General features: G+C 36.2%; 1 protein-coding gene across 4 annotated transcripts in view; it reads left to right on the top strand.

Annotated features, from left to right (window-relative positions):
- The window catches only part of ADK (adenosine kinase), a 486,415-nt gene that overhangs the window by 60,483 nt on the left and 405,597 nt on the right, over positions 1–20,335 (top strand). For all 4 annotated transcript variants that reach the window (XM_060034751.1, XM_060034754.1, XM_060034753.1 and 1 more), the window contains one exon: positions 8,002–8,055. In XM_060034751.1, the coding sequence (XP_059890734.1) occupies positions 8,002–8,055 (54 nt within the window). The remainder of the gene's footprint in view (positions 1–8,001; positions 8,056–20,335) is intronic.

The following is a 20,335-nucleotide window of genomic DNA, read 5'->3' as shown; positions in this document are numbered from 1 at the left end:
TCTGTTTTTTTTGTATTTTTTTAAATTGAAGTATAGTTGATTTATAATGTGTTAATTACTGTTGTACAGTAAAGTGATTCAGTTATACATATATATACCTTCCTTTTTTAATATTCTTTTCCATTATGGTTTATCGCAGGATATTGAATATAGTTCTCTGTGCTTTCTAATATGTTTTTTTTTTTTTTTTTTAATTTGCTTTTTTTTTTGGCTGCATCGCGCATCTTGCAGGATCTTAGTTCCCTGACCACGGATTGAACCTGGCCCCCGGGCAGTGAAAGCAGAGTCCTAACCACTGGACTGCCAGGGAATTCCCTCAAATATGTTTTTATAAAAAAATATTTATTTATTTTGGCTGCACTGGGTCTTAGTTGCACCATGCGGGATCTTCGTTGCGGCATGTGGGATCTTTAGTGGCATGTGAACTTCTTAGTTGCACCATGCAACCTTTTAGTTGTAGCATGCATGCAGGATCTAGTTCAGGAATCAGACCAGGGCCCCTGCATTGGGAGTGTGGAGTCTTACCCACTGGACCACCAGGGAAGTCCCTCTAATATGTTTGAATCAACTTTTATTTTACAATTGCAAGAGCCATTTAAACATGTTACGTTGTTTAAAATCTCACTATATCCACACTATCTGTATGATTGATTCTGTCAACTTTATAAAACTTAACAGGAACCATTAGGGTTCTTTGGTTTATATGGTAATATTTGTAGATTTCTAGAATTTTACTCATTTAATTCTCACAGGGCAATCTTAGTTGCAAGTATTTATGGAATATTTTATTATCATCCTGCTATATAGCAAGTCTTAGCTTGACATTACTATCTGTGACATTGGTAGGGCATTTCGTTTATGACTGGGCTGTTCTGGACTTCACAGTCTCTTCAAGGACCTTTCTGAGCCTGAAATTCTAAGTTATGCTAATCTTCAGGGAAAGAACACATCTGAATAAATAGTGTCTGTTTCAGTTTCTTACAAAAGGCCCAAACTTTGTTTTATTACTGTTAGTTGTATACTACTGTTGTTCTGGCATATCTCAATAGTTATCTATAATGTATTAATACATTTTATTTATGTGTTCTGATACTTAATTATAAACCTAAATAATAATACCATTTTCCCATTGCCCATGGTAGGAATGCCATTATTGGATTTTATTCTTTCTTTGCTTCAAGAGTGTCTTCCTTAAATAGCTCAGACAGGATTGAGGGAAGTATTTCTCCTCCTTCTCCTCTCCCCTCCTCCTGTGTCCCTTCTACCCCTCCTTCTCCCTCCCTTCCCACTTCCCTTCTTCCTACTTACTTGTCACCTGTTGCTGTCAATATTTATATAATAAAGTATTTAAATTAAATTTATTTAAATTTTTTTGTACAAGAAAAGTTTTCATGTAATCTTTGGAGGCTTACAAGTTCATTGGTTGAAAAGTTTAAGTGGAAACTGTATCCGGATGAGTATCATAACCACATTCTAAAGTGTTGTATGTAATTGTTTTTAATATAGTTTTTCTAATTTCAAAATAATATCCTTATTATGTACATTTTAAAAACACAAAGAAAAAAATAAAAATCATATGCAATGATATATAATATTTTGATATATATGTTTCCAATTCTTTTTGGGAGTATATTGCAAGCTTTTTCTTTTTTTTTAAAAAAAAGTATTCATTCATTCATTTATTCATTCATTCTGGCCGCGCTGGGTCTTAGTTGTGGCATGCGGGATTTTTTTTTTTATAAATTTGTTTATTTTATTTACTTATTTTTGGCTGCGTTGGGTCTTCGTTGCTGCTCATGGGCTTTCTCTAGTTTCAGTGAGTGGAGGCTACTCTTCATCGGTGCGCGGGCTTCTCATTGCAGTGGCTTCTCTTGCTGCGGAGCACGGGCTCTAGGCTGCGGGCTTCAGTAGCTGTGGCACGCAGGCTCAGTAGTTGTGACGCACAGGCTTAGTTGCTCTGTGGCATGTGGGATCTTCCCGGACCAGGAATTGAGCCCATGTCCCCTGCATTGGCAGGTGGATTCTTAACCACTGTGCCACCAGGGAAGTTCCAGGATTTTTTTTTTTTTTCATTTGTGGCATGCGGACTTCTTACTTGCGGCATGCAAACTCTTAGTTGCAGCATGTGTGCAGGATCTAGTTTCCCGACCAGGGATCAAACCTGGGCCCCCTGCCCTGGGAGCACGGAGACTTACCCACTGGACCACTAGGGAAATCCCTCTCCTTTTTTTTAAAAAATACAATATTGAACCATTTCCCCATGGTTGAACTGTAATTTACTGATGCAGTTGGGTACGTTTTGGATGGTGTAATAGTTTACAGTTTTACTTTTCCATAAATTATGCTCTAGTTGACATCCTTGTATACAACTGTCTGATGTTTCCTTAATGGAAATCTGTAGTTGTGCAGTTGTTTCAAAACAAGTGAAATACTTTAACAACTCCCCCCCCCCCACCAATCTACTTTTGAGCTAATTTAATTATTCATTTGGTAGAGGTGGAGGCATTCCAAGAAAGGGGGGAGGGGTGAGCCTTTATATCTGTTAAATAATGTGCTGGGCCCTTTTCAAGTATTATCTTTTTTTTTGTTTTTTAAAAATTTGTTTATTTTATTTATCTTTGGCTGTGTTGGGTCTTTTTGCCCGGGGACTTTCTCTAGTTGTGGCGAGTGGGGGCTACTCTTCCTTGCGGTGCGTGGGCTTCTCATTGGAGTGGCTTCTCTTGTTGCGGAGCACAGGCTCTAGGGGTGCAGGCTTCAGTAGTTGTGGCACACGGGCTCATTAGTTGTGGCACATGGGCTTAGTTGCTCCACGGCATGTGGGATCTTCCCAGACCAGGGATCGAACCCGTGTCCCCTGCATTGGCAGGCAGATTCTTAACCACTGCACCGCCACCAGGGAAGCCCCCTGAAGTATTATCTTTTTTGATCCACATAGCAACCCTGTCACATAGGTAGTTTTATCCTCTTTAGAGAAATTAAATGGCTTGTCTACTTAATGGCAGAATCAGGACAACGACACAGGTCTTTGACTTTCAATCTAATGTAGTTTCATTGACTCAGAGGCTCTCTTTGTGGAGACTAGAGGCAGGGTAAAGAGGGCCCTTCCCTGTGCTCTCTCCTGCTTCCTCATTTTCTGCTGATTGTTGTGTATTTCTTTTCCTTCTGGTAAATTCAGGTAGAAAAAAGGTTGAGAAATACCACTATACCATTTTGCTGTCTCTGGCTTTTTTAGGGACTATGTTCATGTTTGAATCAAGAAATGGATATAAAAGCAGAACATCTGTTTAATCATGTTTTTAGGAAACAAAACCCAACTAAAAAATAGTCTGTGCTTTGTATTATTCTGGAAAAGACGTAATAGAAAGTTGAAGTATAGCGCTCTACTTTCTACTTCCTACTAAGTTGAATTTTCCTTTTGACGTTTATTAATTTAAAACTGAATACTCAGAGAATAAGTTAAATGTAATAGATTCAAAAGGCTGTGTATCTTTTTTTTCTGCCAACAGCAGTTAGGTTGGCAGAACAGCATACATTAAATGAAAATAAGAACTACATATAATTATAGCCCCACATTTAAACAGACATTTAACAAACAAACATTAACATTAAATGTTTCAGTGAGAAATAGCTCCATTTCATTAGTAAGAATTATGGACCTGATGGTGTATTTACTTTTACATTTATAATTCTAATTTATATCTTGCCTACTTCCGAAATAAATTTGAGGCAGTCCTTTTAGTATATAACTGTGTCCTCAAACCTAGCAGTCTGGCTGATTCTGGGTAGTATATGTATAGGTCAGGTTCTTAAGAAGAAGGGTGCAAGAGTCAAGGAAGAGATAAGCAAGATAAAATTGATAAAAAGCAGCAAAGATGAAGAAATGTAAAGGTTATTGAGATCTGATGGAAAATTCCCTGGTTTGGGGCAGGGGAAAATCAGATCAGAGACAGAAATACTATGGGAAGACTGAACATTTTGAAGTTTGGGGTTAGAGAACTAATTTGCCTGGAGGATAGTGCAAAATGGATCTTGCAGATTTATTGTTGAGGACCTGAAGATGTACTCTGTGAATCTGGCGAGTAGAATTTCCCTTTGGGTGATTTGATAACAATTAGGCTATCCTAGTCTGCTTCTTGCCTATACTATGGATCTTTTTTACGGGCCACCTTCACTATTGCCTTCAAATTCTTGTCCTCAGACTTTAAAAGGGAAGGTTGTTCATGGGGAAGGAGCAAAGAAGAGATGAAATAGGAGAGGAAGAGAATGTTGGGCAACAGATAAAAGCTGTCCGTTTTTTGACTCTCTTATGAAGGAGACTTATTACTACCTCTTTTCTTTATTATAATAAACATTATACATTATACTTAACTTTATTGTAATACTTATCACACTATGAGCAGTTACTTTTATTCTGGTTTGTCTACTGAATTGTGAGGTCCTTAAGGGCAAGAAATGTTTGTTCTTTCTCTTTTACTAACCAGCTAGAGAAAGAAGGAAAGTAACATTGAGTTCCTATTTTATATGTACCAAGCACTTTGCCAAGACATAGATATCATCAAATCCACGGGTTGAAACTTTTTAGCTTCCATAAAAATTTTTTTTTTTTTTTTTTTTTTTTTGCGGTACGCGGGCCTCTCACTGTTGTGGCCTCTCCCGTTGCGGAACACAGGCTCCAGACGTGCAGGCTCAGCGGCCATGGCTCACGGGCCCAGCCGCTCCGCGGCATGTGGGATCTTCCCAGACCGGGGCACGAACCCATGTCGCCTGCATCGTCAGGCGGACTCTCAACCACTGCGCCACCAGGGAAGCCCCATAAAAATGTTTTGATGAACAAGTACTTCCTCACTCATTAAGTTAATATTTATGATTTTTATATTGTAATGTTAAATAAAACTGATAAATCACTCTTAGTGCATGCTAAATACTATTGTGGTTTGATACCTACCATGATTCATTTATAAAAAGACACAAACAGGCTCTTTTTAAACATTTAAAAAATTTATATTCCTTTCTCTGTTTAAATTCGTATCTCTATCACACTTTTCCCCACCAGATTTTATCCTTATGTGGTGTATTTTTATGCATGGATTATGTTTTGCATGTACTATACTATGCATACATTATGAAGGCAATATATTTTTATGCATGAAAGCCTTTCGTGCATATTGATCACCCTATTGTATGTCTCTGCAACATATATATATGTGAAGTCAAGTTTAAAAGAAATTTCCTAGATTTTAAATTGTAATTAGCATATAGTTAGTAAAACAACATAAATGTATTAAAATGTTAAATCATTATTAAACAAGAAAATAAGTTATTGGAAATGCATGTTTGAATGAGATGGGTGAAGCTGATCTTCAATGTTTTTCAATTAATTCAACCTTTTGTAGATAAATAATACTCAATGCTGCAGTAAGACAATGGTCAGCATCAATTTTATTTCCCCCTTTTTTCTTCAAGAGGTGTAAATCCTGAGCAATTTGTTTACATAATTAATTGAATGGTAATGCACAGTTTTGTTTCAGTAGTTGTCACCCAGTTATTTGAACTCTTCTGTCATCAAATGATTTATCATCAAAATTATTTTTGTTTATCTGTCAGCTGGTAATTTGATTAAGTCCTTCTTCAGTTTCGTTGAAAGCAAAGACTAGAAACCACCTGACTTGCCAGGATCATTAGAGTCATTAGAGACATGCAGTTCTGGGATGTATACCAAAAAAGGCTTTATTAAGTCTTCTTAATATAATTATATTAGGTAGTAATTATATCTATTAGCGTTTTACTTATAGGCATTGTTCAGGAGCTATTGAGAAAAGCTAAATATTGTTAACTTCAGTATACCTATGTCAAAAGGATATTTTTTTGATAAGATGTTTTTATCAGATGACTTAAAGTTTTTTTTTTTTTTTGCCTTAAACATGTTTTAACCAAAGCCATTTATTCAGTTTAAAGCCATTGTCTGCCTTGGAACCTTGCTGGCAAAACTGTTCTTTCATTGTCAAAACAATCAGATTGACTTTCATGATCTAAGAAGTCTGACTTTATTTTTCAGTTCAAATAAATGATTTGATTTGTGTTCCTGTGACAGCCATGTTTGATATTTAATCCTTGGTAGATAAATGGAAGGAGACTTGTTTTAAAAGTGTGTTGCTTGGGACTTCCCTGGTGGCGCAGTGGTTGAGAGTCCCCCTGCCGATGCAGGGGACGCGGGTTCGTGCCCCGGTCCGGGAAGATCCCACATGCTTCAGAGCAGCTGGGCCCGTGAGCCATGGCCACTGAGCCTGTGCGTCCGGAGCCTGTGCTCCGCAACGGGAGAGGCCACAACAGTGAGAGGCCCAAGTACCGCAAAAAAAAAAAAAAAGTGTGTTGCTTGGAAGAACTGTCTTTCTTGTTCTTTTTAGAAACTCTCTGAGCTTTGCTTCACAGAACTCTCCCTGAAAGGTAACGTAATCTTTGATGATGAACATAGGCTAGAAATGATGAACTTTTAAAATGAAAATTGTAACCAACTTCTGCCCCATTCTATAATATATCTGAAAATAGAACATCCTATCACAATTACTCATTTTTAATTTCTATCTTCATTCTTTACAGTAATTATAGAACAGGAAGCCCTGTAGTCAGTTTGTAGTAATTTAAGTTAAAGAAGGCTTTGCAGACAAAATATTATGAATCATTCCTTGTTTAATACTTAAGAGATTTTTATATCTAGGCAATGCAGTTTGGTTTCATTCAGGATGGACAAGAGGTATGCCATTCTTTTTATAAAGTGAGTAAAGACTTGTGGAAGGGGAGTCAAGTGAGGAGAATTTGGATGACCTCTCCGTTTAGACCTCTGATCCATTGTCAGGCAGATTAGTTTTAGGAAAGGAATGAATACAAGTGGAAATTGAAGACCTGTCCATTGTTGTTTATCTATTTCAGTGTACCCCTCAGAGAGTCTATTTACCTTCAGTAGTATAAATATATGATATTGGAAGATCCCTGTTCTAATATTTATGGTAGCCTCTATTTTATAGCCAGGGAAACTTAGACTTAAAGAGGTGAAAGAATTGGCTGTGGTCATTAAGCTAGTAAATGGTTTAGTCAAGAACTCCAAAACTTACTTTTCCTCATATGTCTCACTACCTAGTACATAGTTTGGTACACATAGATGTTTGCTATGTATTTAATAAAAGAATAACTTCATATTGTTTTGTGAACTATTAAATACTTAACATTTTAGTAGTCTCTTGAATTTTGAACTGCTGCGTGAAAGTAACAGATGATTCACTGCAGAAGAATATTGAAGATAACTCACATTTTTTTTTTTTTTTTTTGCATTACGTGGGCCTCTCACTGTTGTGGCCTCTCCCATTGCGGAGCACAGGCTCCGGACGCGCAGGCTCAGCGGCCATGGCTCACGGGCCCAGCCGCTCTGCGGCATGTGGGATCTTCCCGGACCGGGGCACGAACCTGTGTCCCCTGCATCGGCAGGCAGACTCTCAACCACTGTGCCACCAGGGAAGCCCGATAATTCATATTTTTAAAGCATGATCAAGTTCATCTCCCTTTAGTTCTTGAGGTGGTGTCTGTGGAAGTGACTAATAGACCATCAAAGAACTTAGGCACTTTGGGGGACTTCCCTGGTGGTGCAGTGGGTATCCATGTTCCCAATGCAGGGGGCCTGGGTTCGATCCTTAGTCAGGGAACTAGATCCCACATGCATGCCGCAACTAAGAAGTCTGCATGCTGCAACTAAAAGATACTGCATGCTGCAATGAAGGTCCCACGTGCCTCAACTAAGACCCGGTGCATCCTAAATAAATAAATAAATACTAAAAAAAAAAGAACTTAGGCAGTTTTAAATGTTTTATCAATTAAGATAGAGACCTGTTAACAGTGTAGTAGTGTTTATTTGATAGGGGTCAACTGGCTGTATGTTGATATCACAGTCAGATGTCCATGAGGCAAACGTATGTTTATATGACCAGTATATTTTTGTTTCTGTGTTAACAGGTATTCTCTTAAACTGAATGACCAAATCTTGGCTGAAGAGAAACACAAGGAACTGTAAGTGCATTAAACCCTAGGTTGTACATAATTTACTCTGTCTGTGGAGTAGATACATGTAAACAATCTGATTTTTAAAACTCTGTGTGGTATAAAATATAAAGATGTAATCAATATTATGACCTTAATCCTAGTATGATTAGGATAATTTATACTACATAAGGTTAACACAGGAAATAATTGTTCCTATGCACACATTAGAATATGGAGTATTGTATCCCATCCTCTAGACTAAGGGCATATTCGGAAATAGGTCGTTTCATCTTCTTTCCCCAGATAAAATGTTAAATTGTCATTGTTAATTTTGGCTCTTGCTCAGTTGACTTCCACCCTTTGCTTAAGGTGGAGAAATATGATTTTGTTTGTTGTCTTATGAAAAAGTAAATGCCTAACTCTGTTTAGCACAAGGTAAAACACTTTAAATATAAATAAAATTTTGTTCCTTTAAAAAATTTTAATGTTTGTAGGATCCTATCTTTCGGGTAGGTTAGCTGTATACATGATTCTGGGATATCTCTGTTGCTATTTTTCTGCCCTGTGGTAGTATCTAAAAAGATTACTACCTCACAGGAACTGTGAGGTTTTTAGTTAAAAATTACAGACTTGGGAGTTTTAAAAATTCATCTCAGGGACTTCCCTGGCGGTCCATTGGTTAAGACTTCGCCTTCCAACGCAGGGGGTGTGGGTTCGATCCTTGGTCAGGGAGCTAAGATCCCACTTGCCTCAGGGCTAAAAAACGAAAACATAAAAAACAAAAGCAGTATTGTAACAAATTCATTAAGGACTTAAAAAATAATGGTCCACGTCAAAAAAAAAATCTTAAAAAAAAAATTTCATCTCTTTTCAATATCATAGGTTTGTCCAAAGAGGGAAGCTAAAATAAAGTATATGCTTCTGTTTTCTAGTAGGCTACTTTTTTTCTCCATTGTGCAGTAAGAAAGTTCTGATAATTGTAATTATTATTGAAACACCTAATGTCAAATAATAATGTAGAATTAAGTTTGAGGAATTTGAGGCTAACTACGTCTACAGGTTGGACCTCACTTATTATTATTATTTTTTAATTGAAGTATAGTTGATTTACAGTGTTGTACGGACTGCGCTTATTATTGATGATAGTCAACGTTCTATCTATCCTTTTTATAAATACATGGGTGAATTTTACAAACTTCCTTGGGAGTTTCCTTAATGTTTGACACTCTCTTATGTTAAAGATATTTTAATATCTAACTCAAGTCCCTCATGGTTTAGTTTAAATGTAATCTTCATTTGTACTCAAGTTATGGAGAATAACTTTTTCTGTAGATTGAGTGCTTCAAGACTATTATTTTCTTCTCAAGGTTAAGTAATGATTTTTCTGAGTACTTTTTAAGGTTCTATTTACAAACACTGTCCTGAATCTTTCCAAATTATTTTCTTTCTTCTGTCTTATAGAAGAGATTATAGTAAATGTTAATCGTAAAATGGTAGGCTCAATGTGTAAGAAAAGGATTTAAGAGTTCCTAGAGTTGATATATCCCATTGTTATGCTAGCCTTTCATCAGTATTTTTATATTTGTCTTCATTTGATTATAATCTCCATCGTCGGTTCTCAAATTTATTGTTAAGGAATTTTATATAATTTCTTTCTTTACTGCCTAGTCAGTGAGGGTAGGTGATTATAACTGTACCATTGGTTGGTTGCTTACTTATAGGTTTGGTAACAGAACTTTTTTGTTTTGGGAATTAGGTAGTCAACCTAGAGGTTCCTTTGGCCCTCGGAGACTATGACCAATATTAAAAATACCAGAAAACTGCAATAGTGTGAATATTTTCATATTATTTAATATGTAACCCATATGAATGTGTTAATTCATTTATAGTTTCTTTAGCTGTCTGTGATATAGTTCACTCTCATGGATAGACTAATTTTTTCCTTAGATTTTATTATGAAAAATTTTAAATGTATAGTATATAATTACCCATATATTCGCCACCTAGATTTTATCATTAACATTTTACTCTCTTTTTCACCTTATCCATTCTTTTGTCTATCCATTACTTCATCTGCTTTTTGAGTGCATTTCAAAAGTAAATTGCAGACATCAGTATGTTTCCCCATAAATATTTCAACATGCATACCATCACCTAGAATTCAGTAGTTTAGAATTTTTTGCCTTTACCTGTAAATATTTTCATACAGTGAAATGCACAAATCTTAAGTGTACATTTGCTGAGTTTTGAAAAGTGCATAAATGTTCATAACCCAGTTCTCTATCAAGAAATTCCCTTATGCCTCTTCGTAGTCACTCTCTGCTCCTACCCTCCGAGAGGTAACCCTTATTATGTTTTTTTTTCTACTATAGATTAAGTTTTTCCTGTTCTGGAATTTCTTATTAATGGAATCATATGTACGTTACGTTTTATATAATACTTATTTCACTCAGTATAATATTTTTTAGATTCTTTCATGTATTAGTTAATTTTTTTATTGCTGATTAACATTCCATGATTTATCTGTTTTCTTATTGGTGGACGTCTAGGCTGTTTCCTTTCATCTGGATACTATGAATAAAGTTGCTGTTAATATTTTTGTATAAGTCTTTGTGAACATGTTTTTATTTCTCATGGATAATTACTCAGGAATAGATTTGCTGCTGAGTCACTAGGGTAATAGTATATTTGGTTGTATGAGGAATTACTAGATTTTCTTTTAAAGTGGTACCGTTTTACATTCCTACCAGCAATATATGAGAGTTCTAGTTGCTCTACATCCTCATCAACATTTGGTATTTGTTGGTCTTGCTAATTTTAGCTATTCTGGTGGATATGTAGTGGTATCTCAGACTGGTTTAATTTGCATTTCCTTGATGACTAATGATATTGAGTACTTTTTCATTAGCTTATTGGCCATGTATATTTTCTTTGGTGAAGAGTCTGTTCACATCTTTTGCTGATGAAAAAAATTAGATTGTTTTCTCCTTTTATTGATGACTTGTTGGAATTCTTTATATATTCTGGATACCAGTCAATGTCAGATGTATGTTTTACAATTTTTTCCTCCAATCCCAGGCTTACCATTTTTTCTTAATAGTGCCTTTTGATAAGCAAGTTTTAAATTTTTAGTCTAATTTATCACTTTTTACCTTTATGATTATTACTTTGATCATCTAAAAAACCTTTGCCCTCAATTTATGAAGATACTCTTATTTATATTTTTCTTTAAACACTGTATGATTTGAGCTGTTTTGTTTAGGTCTATGATCTATTATGCATTAATATTTGTATATGATGTGAGGTAGATTCCAATGTTCATTCTCCTTTATCTATGTGGATATCTAGTTATTTCAGCACTATTTGCTGAATAGACTTTATTTGTCCACTGAATTGTTTTGTTGCCTTTGTTGAAAATAAAATGACTGTCGAAATATGGGTTTATCCTGTTCCCTTGATTTACTTGTCACTCTTTATGCTAGTCACACAGTATAGTAAGTATTGAAGTCAGGTGCTGTAAGTCCTCCCACTTTGTTCTTCATTTACAAGATTGCTTTGGATGTACTAGATCCTTTACATTGCCATATATTTTAGAATCAGTGTATCAGTTTCCTCAGAAAAACCTTTTGGGATTATCATGGGGATGTTGAATCTATTTGAGAGAGAATTGACATCTTAACAGTATTTAGTCTGTCTTTTAATTTCTCTCAGCAGTGCTTTGTAGTTCTCAGTGAAGAAGTTTTGCTTGTCTTTAGGCCACATGAATTTTAATACCAGCCTTGCTTTATGACTATGAATTTCGAAGCAAAAGATTGAGGGTTTCAAATTATATTTTCACCTAGAATGTGTTAAATTTGGATAGATGATTTTTTTTTTCTCACAGTGCCTGATATGTCTTCTGGATATTCCGTAGCAGACCTTTGGTAGGGCAGTCCTGTCTTGTTAACAGTATCTGGTATAAAACATACTAGCTGAGTGTAAATAATATGTACTTTTCCAGAATTTTCTTTCTTTTATGTTAAGCCACTTGGAATATCTTCTGGATTTGATTGTTATATACTTTTTCTTGTCATTGTCCTTGCAGATTTTATTCCTCTTTGAATATATTACATAGTAATTATTTTATAAGTTAGCATTTATCACTAAAAGTATATTGGAGTTATTATTTTTCTACCATAACTACATATTTAGCTGTGTAGGAAAATTAGTGATGTCCCTAATCTTTGCCAGCTATGGTTAAAAATGAATATCATTAGGCCATACCACAGACTGGAAAAGAGAGAGAGGTATTTAGCTCAAATCTGTCATAATTCTTAGAGAAACTCTTCAAGGCGTGTAGTGTGATGATAGATTAATAGCTCAAATTTTTAATCTAATGGAAGTGCTCTGGAAAAAAAATTGTATGGCGTTATGACAGGAAAAATACATTTTATTGATTGAAGCAGATTTTCAGGTTAGACCTTTTCTTTTGTCACTATTTAGCACTAAAAAATCACATCTTTTCTAGGTTACTCTTTGCTTTACTTACTTTATTTCAATTAAAAAAAGATGTTGGAAAGGAGTCTAAATCTTATTAGGAGCCAAATGACCTATGTGCATACTTAATATATACACATTTTATAGAAAACACAAAATTTTCAATTCTCTTAAAAAGCAAGTGCCACACTATTGGATTAATCTTAAATGAGCTATTCTCTTTTTCTAGTGCAATTAACTAAATTAACTCTGTGGAATAGTATGCAGTTATTTATTTTATTTTATTTTATTTAACATCTTTATTGGAGTATATTTGCTTTACAATGGTGTGTTAGTTTCTGCTTTATAACAAAGTGAAACAGCTATACATATACATATATCCCCATATCTCTTCCCTCTTGCATCTCCCTCCCTCCTACTCTCCCTATCCCACCTTTCTAGGTGGTCACAAAGCACCGAGCTGATCTCCCTGTGCTATGCGGCTGCTTCCCACTAGCTATCGATTTTACATTTGGTAACGTATATATGTCCATGCCACTCTCTCACTGTGTCCCAGCTTACCCTTCCCCCTCCCCATGTCCTCAAGTCCATTCTCTAGTAGGTCTGCGTCTTTATTCCCGTAGTGCCCCTAGATTCTTCATAACCTTTTTTTTTTAGATTCCATATATATGTGTTAGCATACGGTATTTTTTTTTCTCTTTCTATGCAGTTATTAAAATGTTTTTAGGAAAATATTTAATATCGTGATGATTTAAGTAGGTGAAAAAGATTGCTTGTAGATATCATAAAAGAGAATTGTAGTAGAATAGTAGATCTGTGGGTGATTGATAATGGGTGAATTTTAATTTTTTTCTTTGTACTTTTATGTGTTTTATTTATTTATTTATTTATTTATTTATTTATGGCTGCATTGGGTCTTCATTACTGCACACGGGCTTTTTTCTAGTTGCGGCCAGTGGGGGCTACTCTTCGTTGTGGTGTGTGGGCTTCTCACTGCGGTGGCTTCTCTTGTTGTGGAGCATGGGCTCTAGGTGCATGGGCTTCAGTAGTTGTGGCATGTGGGCTCAGTAGTTGTGGCACATGGGTTTAGTTGCTCGGCGGCATGTGGGGTCTTCCCCGACCAGGGCTCGAACCCGTGTCCCCTGCATTGGCAGGCGGATTCTTAACTACTGCGCCACCAGGGAAGCCCTATGCTGTTCTAGATATGAAGTATGTTTTCCCTTTTGTTACTGAATGAATTCTCCTTATTGACTATTTTTTTATGTCAAAATTGAATTATTTTGTTAGAATTACCCCTTGAATTTAAAAGTTTTATCTTGGAATATGTATATATAAGTTTTTATTGGTTTAGGATTATGATGAAATGGAAGAAAATAAATGAATTATGTAAGAGGTATGAAGCAGGAGTATTGGAAAGGACACTCTTAGACCTTAATCTTTGGTTCAGTGTAAAAATATTATAATTTCTTAGAGAACAATGCCAATTTCTAAACCAGCAGGGGAGATTTTTAAGTATTTAAGTGGCATGTTTCAGAACATGTTCAGAGCCCTTAGAGACAATCAGTAACATCTGATATGCTCTTAAATTCATTATTATTGATGGTGTGGCTTAGTAATTCTTTGAAAATATCAAGATTGTCTTGTAAGAGTAGTGTTAGAACTGATTGCCTATAAAGCTGATAGATTTTGTTCATGGCAAATGCCAAAGAGAACAAAAATGCCTGGGAAGTGAAAAGTTAAAATTGAAATAAAGAACATCTAGGACCAGCAACAAGGTTAAGTGGTTAATATGATTTCAATATTCATAAAAGCTGCAGTATTTTAAATACCATGAACATTTTTATGATCCCTTTCTCAGGGCCCACTTTCTTTTACATATTTTAAATTATAGAATTTAAGATTCTAGAAATGAACCCTAGAACTAATTATTCATATTTTATGATGAATGGGTGAGATCCACATGATAAAGTGACTTACTATAGGTTATACTGCTCTTTAATGACAGCGCTGGACCAGAATTCAAGTCTTGTGATGCCCATTTAAATGCTTTTTGTATCACACCAAGCAGCTCCCTAAAAATACAATAATTTTTTTAAATAAAAAGGATCGATATTCAGTGCAAGTCCCAGTACTAACTGATTATAATGAACCCAATGGCTATATCAAGGCTCTCAATGGCTGATTAATTTTACAGTATTATATTATGCTTTAGAAACCACCTCAGACTCATTCAGTGAGTTGAGGAGAGTCAGGTATACTATGTATACCTGAATTCCAAATGCAAGGCACTTCTCATTCTTCCAAGGAGATGGTATAATACAAAGCTTTTTGGCCAAGTTGACTCTAAAAGCTTTTAGAGAAGTTTCACAACCACATATTATGTGAAATAATTTTAAAATTCTTTTTTCTTTTTTACTTCTCATTTGTTTGAACATTCAGAATTTTCATAATCTTTGTTACCAGTAGAAGAATCTTTTTCTCTAGAACACAGCAATCTTCTTTGATCGAAGTTGTTTGATTCCACGTATGATCCTTTCATTGGACATTTTATCCTAAGATACAGATGCCTCTTACATGGGAAACATTTTTGTTCTTCTTGTTGTTTGTGAAATATTTTTGTAATTGAGTTTTTAATATATAGTCATGATCTTTGTACAGTAGCTGTTTACTGTATTGCTTTTTAAATTGATCTTTAAAAAGCTCTACAATAACATTCACCATTTGTGCTTATGAAGCTGTGCCTCCAGGAATAAGTACTAAATGTGTGTTCAAATTCTTTGCTCTTTGTTTTTTTATACTAATATCATCAGGTGACTTCTGTAAGAATCTCAAACTAGCATTGATTGAATTCATTCCAGGCAACTATTAATGGTTCTAAACTAATCTGTGAGCAGAGTTCACCCCTTTGGTGAACTTTTGACTGTGCTCTCACTTTAGAATTCTAGGATTTCATAGTTTCTTGTTATCTGTTGTTATAACTGGATTATGAAACTTTCGAAAGGTTTGCTTAAATATTGTTTAAAAGAAAATTATTAACTCTGACATAAAGAAGTACTCATTACAAGAAATAATTTTAGTATTAAACTTTGTCATATATTCATGCATATATGATAGATGAATGAAAAATGTATGTTATTAGTGGTAAAACCTTAAAAGCCTCAAAGGATTAATCCTAAATTGCCACCTTCTGTTTTTGAAGAAATGTATGGTGCTCTGGATTCAGCACTAGAAGAAACTGAGTTTATGTATGTTTTGCCACAGATTGTATCCTTGGTATATCAGGTAAGATGCAATTCTGCTATGAGTAATGAGAAATAAGAAACCTATTATAGGGATTAAACCTTACTTATTGCAAGAAAAACTAGGGAAGTAGAGGTCCAGAAAGGATTAGAGAAAAGTCACTAACCAGTCCTGGTGTGTGGATTAATGAATTGGAGCTTTCAAGAAGCAGCTAGGAATGTATAGCTGCTGGAGTAAACTGTGAGGAGAGTTGGTGGATTGTTGGCTTTTTGAAGCTACCACTTCTGTGAGTTTTCAGTGGAGCATTTGGTGATGGGCTTAGGCCTGGTTGGAAAGGTGAGCTGGAGGTAGAGTGGGGATACATAAGGATAAATTGGAATTCCTCCCATACCTTTCTGTCTTCACTACCTCTAGCCAGTAACTACCCTTGGTGTGAAAGGGCCGCTGCTTCACTTGTACCTCCCAAATTGTACACAAATTTCTCTTGTGGCTAATCCCAACCTAAAACCACATAGGGAAGGAAATTCTGGGGATTGTAGTTTTTAGTTGACACAGTATAAAACTACCATACTTGGGTTAATCACTTAATCTCTTGAATACAACATCGTCATTTGTAAAACAGTGATAATTTCATTTTATCTTGTTAGGTTTAATGAGGATTAGATGAAATTATATATGTGAGAAAGTTTTGATCTACAAGGAATCATAAAGGTTAGTTGTGATGTAGGTTGTTTTGAGTATGATGATGCTTATAAAAACACTGTTTAACTGGCTTCGGCTCTTAGAGAAGCTTAGCTGTCTGTCGCATATCACTGTGGGTTTAGATTAGTGCTTTGCTCTTTCATTATTATCCATTAAGCAAATAGTTTCTTTAATTAGCTACTTCTCTTTTAGTCTATTCCGTAATCCCTCTGAATATAGTTTTTGAGTTTCAGGCATAAAATTGTTCAGAAAAAAATGGTGGTGGTCTTTTTTGCTTTCTACTTCTTTGATTTTTTTAGTGGGGAAGGGTAAGGTGGTTCCTGAAACTTCATCCAGACCTTTTCAGTCCAAGTGTAGTTCATTGATCTTTTGCTACAAATAATTTACTTGACAGTATTTTACTATGTGGTATCAATAGGGTGAATTTATTCAGGTCAACATGGGTTGAATAGAGTAGAAATTGCTGTGTTGAATTCTTTTTTCTTCTTGGTCTACAACAGACAAGAATATTTTGAGAGTGCAGCTATGACAGATATCTACCTGAAAAACAATGTAAGGGTTATGCCAACATGGTCTATATTCCCTTAAGGATTGAGTCAGACTATTTGGGAATGATATGAATTTAGGAGTTTTGGGGAACTTTAGTATCTGTTAGCAGCTAATCTAGTTCTTGAAAACTACTAACTATATATAATTAGTATTTTCTCTACTAACTATAATTAATGTTTTCTTTTTGGAAAGTATTGAAAAATTGAATAACACTTAAGAGCAAGGAAAGAGGACATTACTTTAAGTACTTTTATGCTCTAATTTAATCCTCACAGCAACCCTATGAGGTAGGTATTATAATCATTCCCATTTTACAGGAAACTAAGGCTTGGAGAGACTCTATTACTTTTCTTATAGTAGGAAAGGTAGGTTCCAATTTGATTTCAGATCTTTTTTATTGCTTTTTACTTTGCTTAAGTTCAGTGACTTAGGAAAAAGAATATTCTAAAAAATTCTTTAGAAGAATGATATTATTTAAAACACATTTACTTCACAAACTATTTATGGTGGATGTTATATTTCATTAGTTTTAATATGATTTACTAGAAAAATACCATAGTTTGTAGGTAATACTGTGGTTTTTTGGGGTTGGCTGATGGCTAAGGTGTAAAACCTTAGAGGATAATCTGAGCTTATGTTGATGACTAGAAATCCAATATTTCCAACCAAATAGGTCTTCTTCTTGAAGTTCTGTGTATTATAAATTTATTCCTTGTGATGCTAGCTCCCTCTGTAGAACTTCATTAAGATTGCAACTTGGCTTTTTCAATCATTTTGCAAAGTGATTGAGCATTATCTAGAATAGATTTAAAATTTTTCTTATAAAATTTTACTTTATATTCTAATCACTTCCAAGTGTTTTTTCTTGTGAAGATGTTACCTTTATAAAAGTGTCTTACTTTATATATACTAAATTTTAGTAGCATATACAAAGGGAAACCATCTTCCCCAAATATTCCTACTACTTTAATGTCTTTTTGTTTGTGAAGGCCAGAGACACTTGTGATTTCTACATCTGTAGGGTCTGTGTTGGGTAAGACCAGAGGAGGTAGAAAAAATCCAATGGAAGATTTGAAAAAAAACTTTTTTGGAAGTGTAACTGGTTGCCATATATCATATTTGAAATGATCTTTTTTAAAGAGTTTTTTCATTGTTAAATTGGATGAGAAAATGGTCATTAAGGGAATTTTTTGGGGGGAGAGGGTCTTGCAGAAAGGAGACAAACAAAATTTCTGCGTGCTAGAAAGATTCATTTATTTTCAAATTGAATTCAACAAAGACAATCAAAGAAATGCTGGATTTCAATCCTCAGCATTTCTTTTTTTTTTTGGCCTTAGGTTGTTATGGTTCTAAGATTCTCTGCTTATGGCCATTTTACATGCAGAATTTTTGGTGGTAAAAATTGTGTTTTATCAGCTTAAAGTGAATCCATTTCCCATATACAAAGTATTCATAGGGTATTACTTAATGCTTAATTTATGCCTGAATATTTTTGTTACTGAACTCAGGTTCAGCTACTTGCCACTCAAAAGCCAATAATTCGAGAGGCAGGTGTCAGTAGAAAGGGAAATTGCTTTAATCAGAGGAGAAGGTGGACTCGTGTCCTGAGACCAACTCCAAAGATTCTGCTCAGCCATGACAGTTTTTAAGGGGAAAAGTGGGGGAAGAATCTCTGAATCATCAAGGCAGGAGGTTGGGTTCTGCATCATTCTCCATTGTGGGCAGGCTGGCTGACTCTTCAGATGTTATCTTACCCGAGTGATCTGCCTGCAGGATTGCTAATGGGGTCTGTTGGAGGTAGAGAGCTAGTCATTCTTTAACTACTAAATACTTCATTCTTACTTCTTTTAATCTTGGAAAAGAATCAACAGGTTAGGCAAGGCATGGTGTGCATTCAGGAGAGCATAAGTCAGGAGTTAGTTTAAATTGCCTAGTGATCTCATTCTTTTTTTTTTTTTTTTTTGGCGGTACGCAGGCCTCTCACTGTTGTGGCCTTTGTCGTTGCGGAGCACAGGCTCCGGACGCACAGGCTCAGGGGCCATGGCTCACGGGCCCAGCCGCTCCGCAACATGTGGGATCCTCCCAGACCGGGGCATGAACCCGTGTCCCCTGCGTCGGCAGGCGGACTCTCAACCACTGCGCCACCAGGGAAGCCCTATTTATTTATTTTTAATTTATTTTTGGCTGTGTTGGGTCTTTGTTGCTGTGTTCAGGCTTTCTCTAGTTGTGGCGAGCTGGGGCTACTCTTCCTTGTGGCGCGTGGGCTTCTCACCGTGGTGGCTTCTCTTGTTGCAGAGCATGGACTCTAGGCACGTGGGTTTCAGTAGTTGCAGTACATGGGCTCAGTAGTTGCGGTGCGTGGGCCCTAGGGCACGCGGGCTTCAGTAGTTGTGGCGCGTGGACTCAGTAGTTGTGGCGCATGGGCTTAGTTGCTCCATGGCATGTGGGATCTTCCTGGACCAGGGATCAAACCTGTGTTCCCTTCATTGGCAGACGGATTCTTAACCACTGCGCCACCAGGGAATTCCCCCGTCCCTCAATACATTTTTAATGAATAAATAACATGCTTTAAATGTCTCCAACTCGGACTTCCCTGGTGGTTCAGTGGTGAAGGGTCTGCCTTGCAGTGTGGGGGACACGGGTTTGATCCCTGGTCAGGGAGCTAGGATCCCACATGCCGCGGGGCAACTCAGCCCGCGCACCACAACGATGGAGCTCCTGCACCTCAGCTAGAGAGCCCACGTGCTGCAAACTGCAGAGCCCATGCGCTCTGGAACCCACACATTACAACTACAGAGCCCACGCGCCCTGGAGCCTGCCCGCCACAACTAGAGAAGAGAAAACCCACAAGCTACAACTAGAGAGAAGTCCACGTGCTGCAATGAAAGATCCCGCGTGCGTCAACAAAGATCCCGCATGCTGCAACTAAGACCTGACACAGCCAAAAATAAATAAAATAAACAAATAAATCTTAAAAAAAGTCTCCAACTCTATGTATTCTTCTTTTCATAATTCTTGCCCAGAATGTTACAGTAGCACCTTATATAACCACCCTGCCTCTATTCTCACCTGTTCTCTTTACTTCACATTCACATTCTTTACTTCACATGGTTGCACTTTTGTTTCTGTCCTATTGATTGTCCACCTTTCTAAGACACTAGTTTGTCCCATCACTTGACCATGTTGTTAAAACACATTAATAGTTCTCCATTGCCTACTGGATGAATTTCAAGTTATTATGCATGACTTGGAAGCAGTTGATGATCTGAAACTGGCTTTCCCCCATTATCGCTATCCCTAGCCAACAGCTTTCTTCCTTAAGCTCCCTTAAGATCTGATT

The sequence above is a fragment of the Delphinus delphis genome, chromosome 16 (genome assembly GCF_949987515.2).
Source record: "Delphinus delphis chromosome 16, mDelDel1.2, whole genome shotgun sequence".
In the NCBI taxonomy this organism is placed as follows: Eukaryota; Metazoa; Chordata; class Mammalia; order Artiodactyla; family Delphinidae; genus Delphinus; species Delphinus delphis.
The sequence above is the reverse complement of the archived record's forward strand: the minus strand, read 5'-3'. Positions and strand labels throughout refer to the sequence as shown.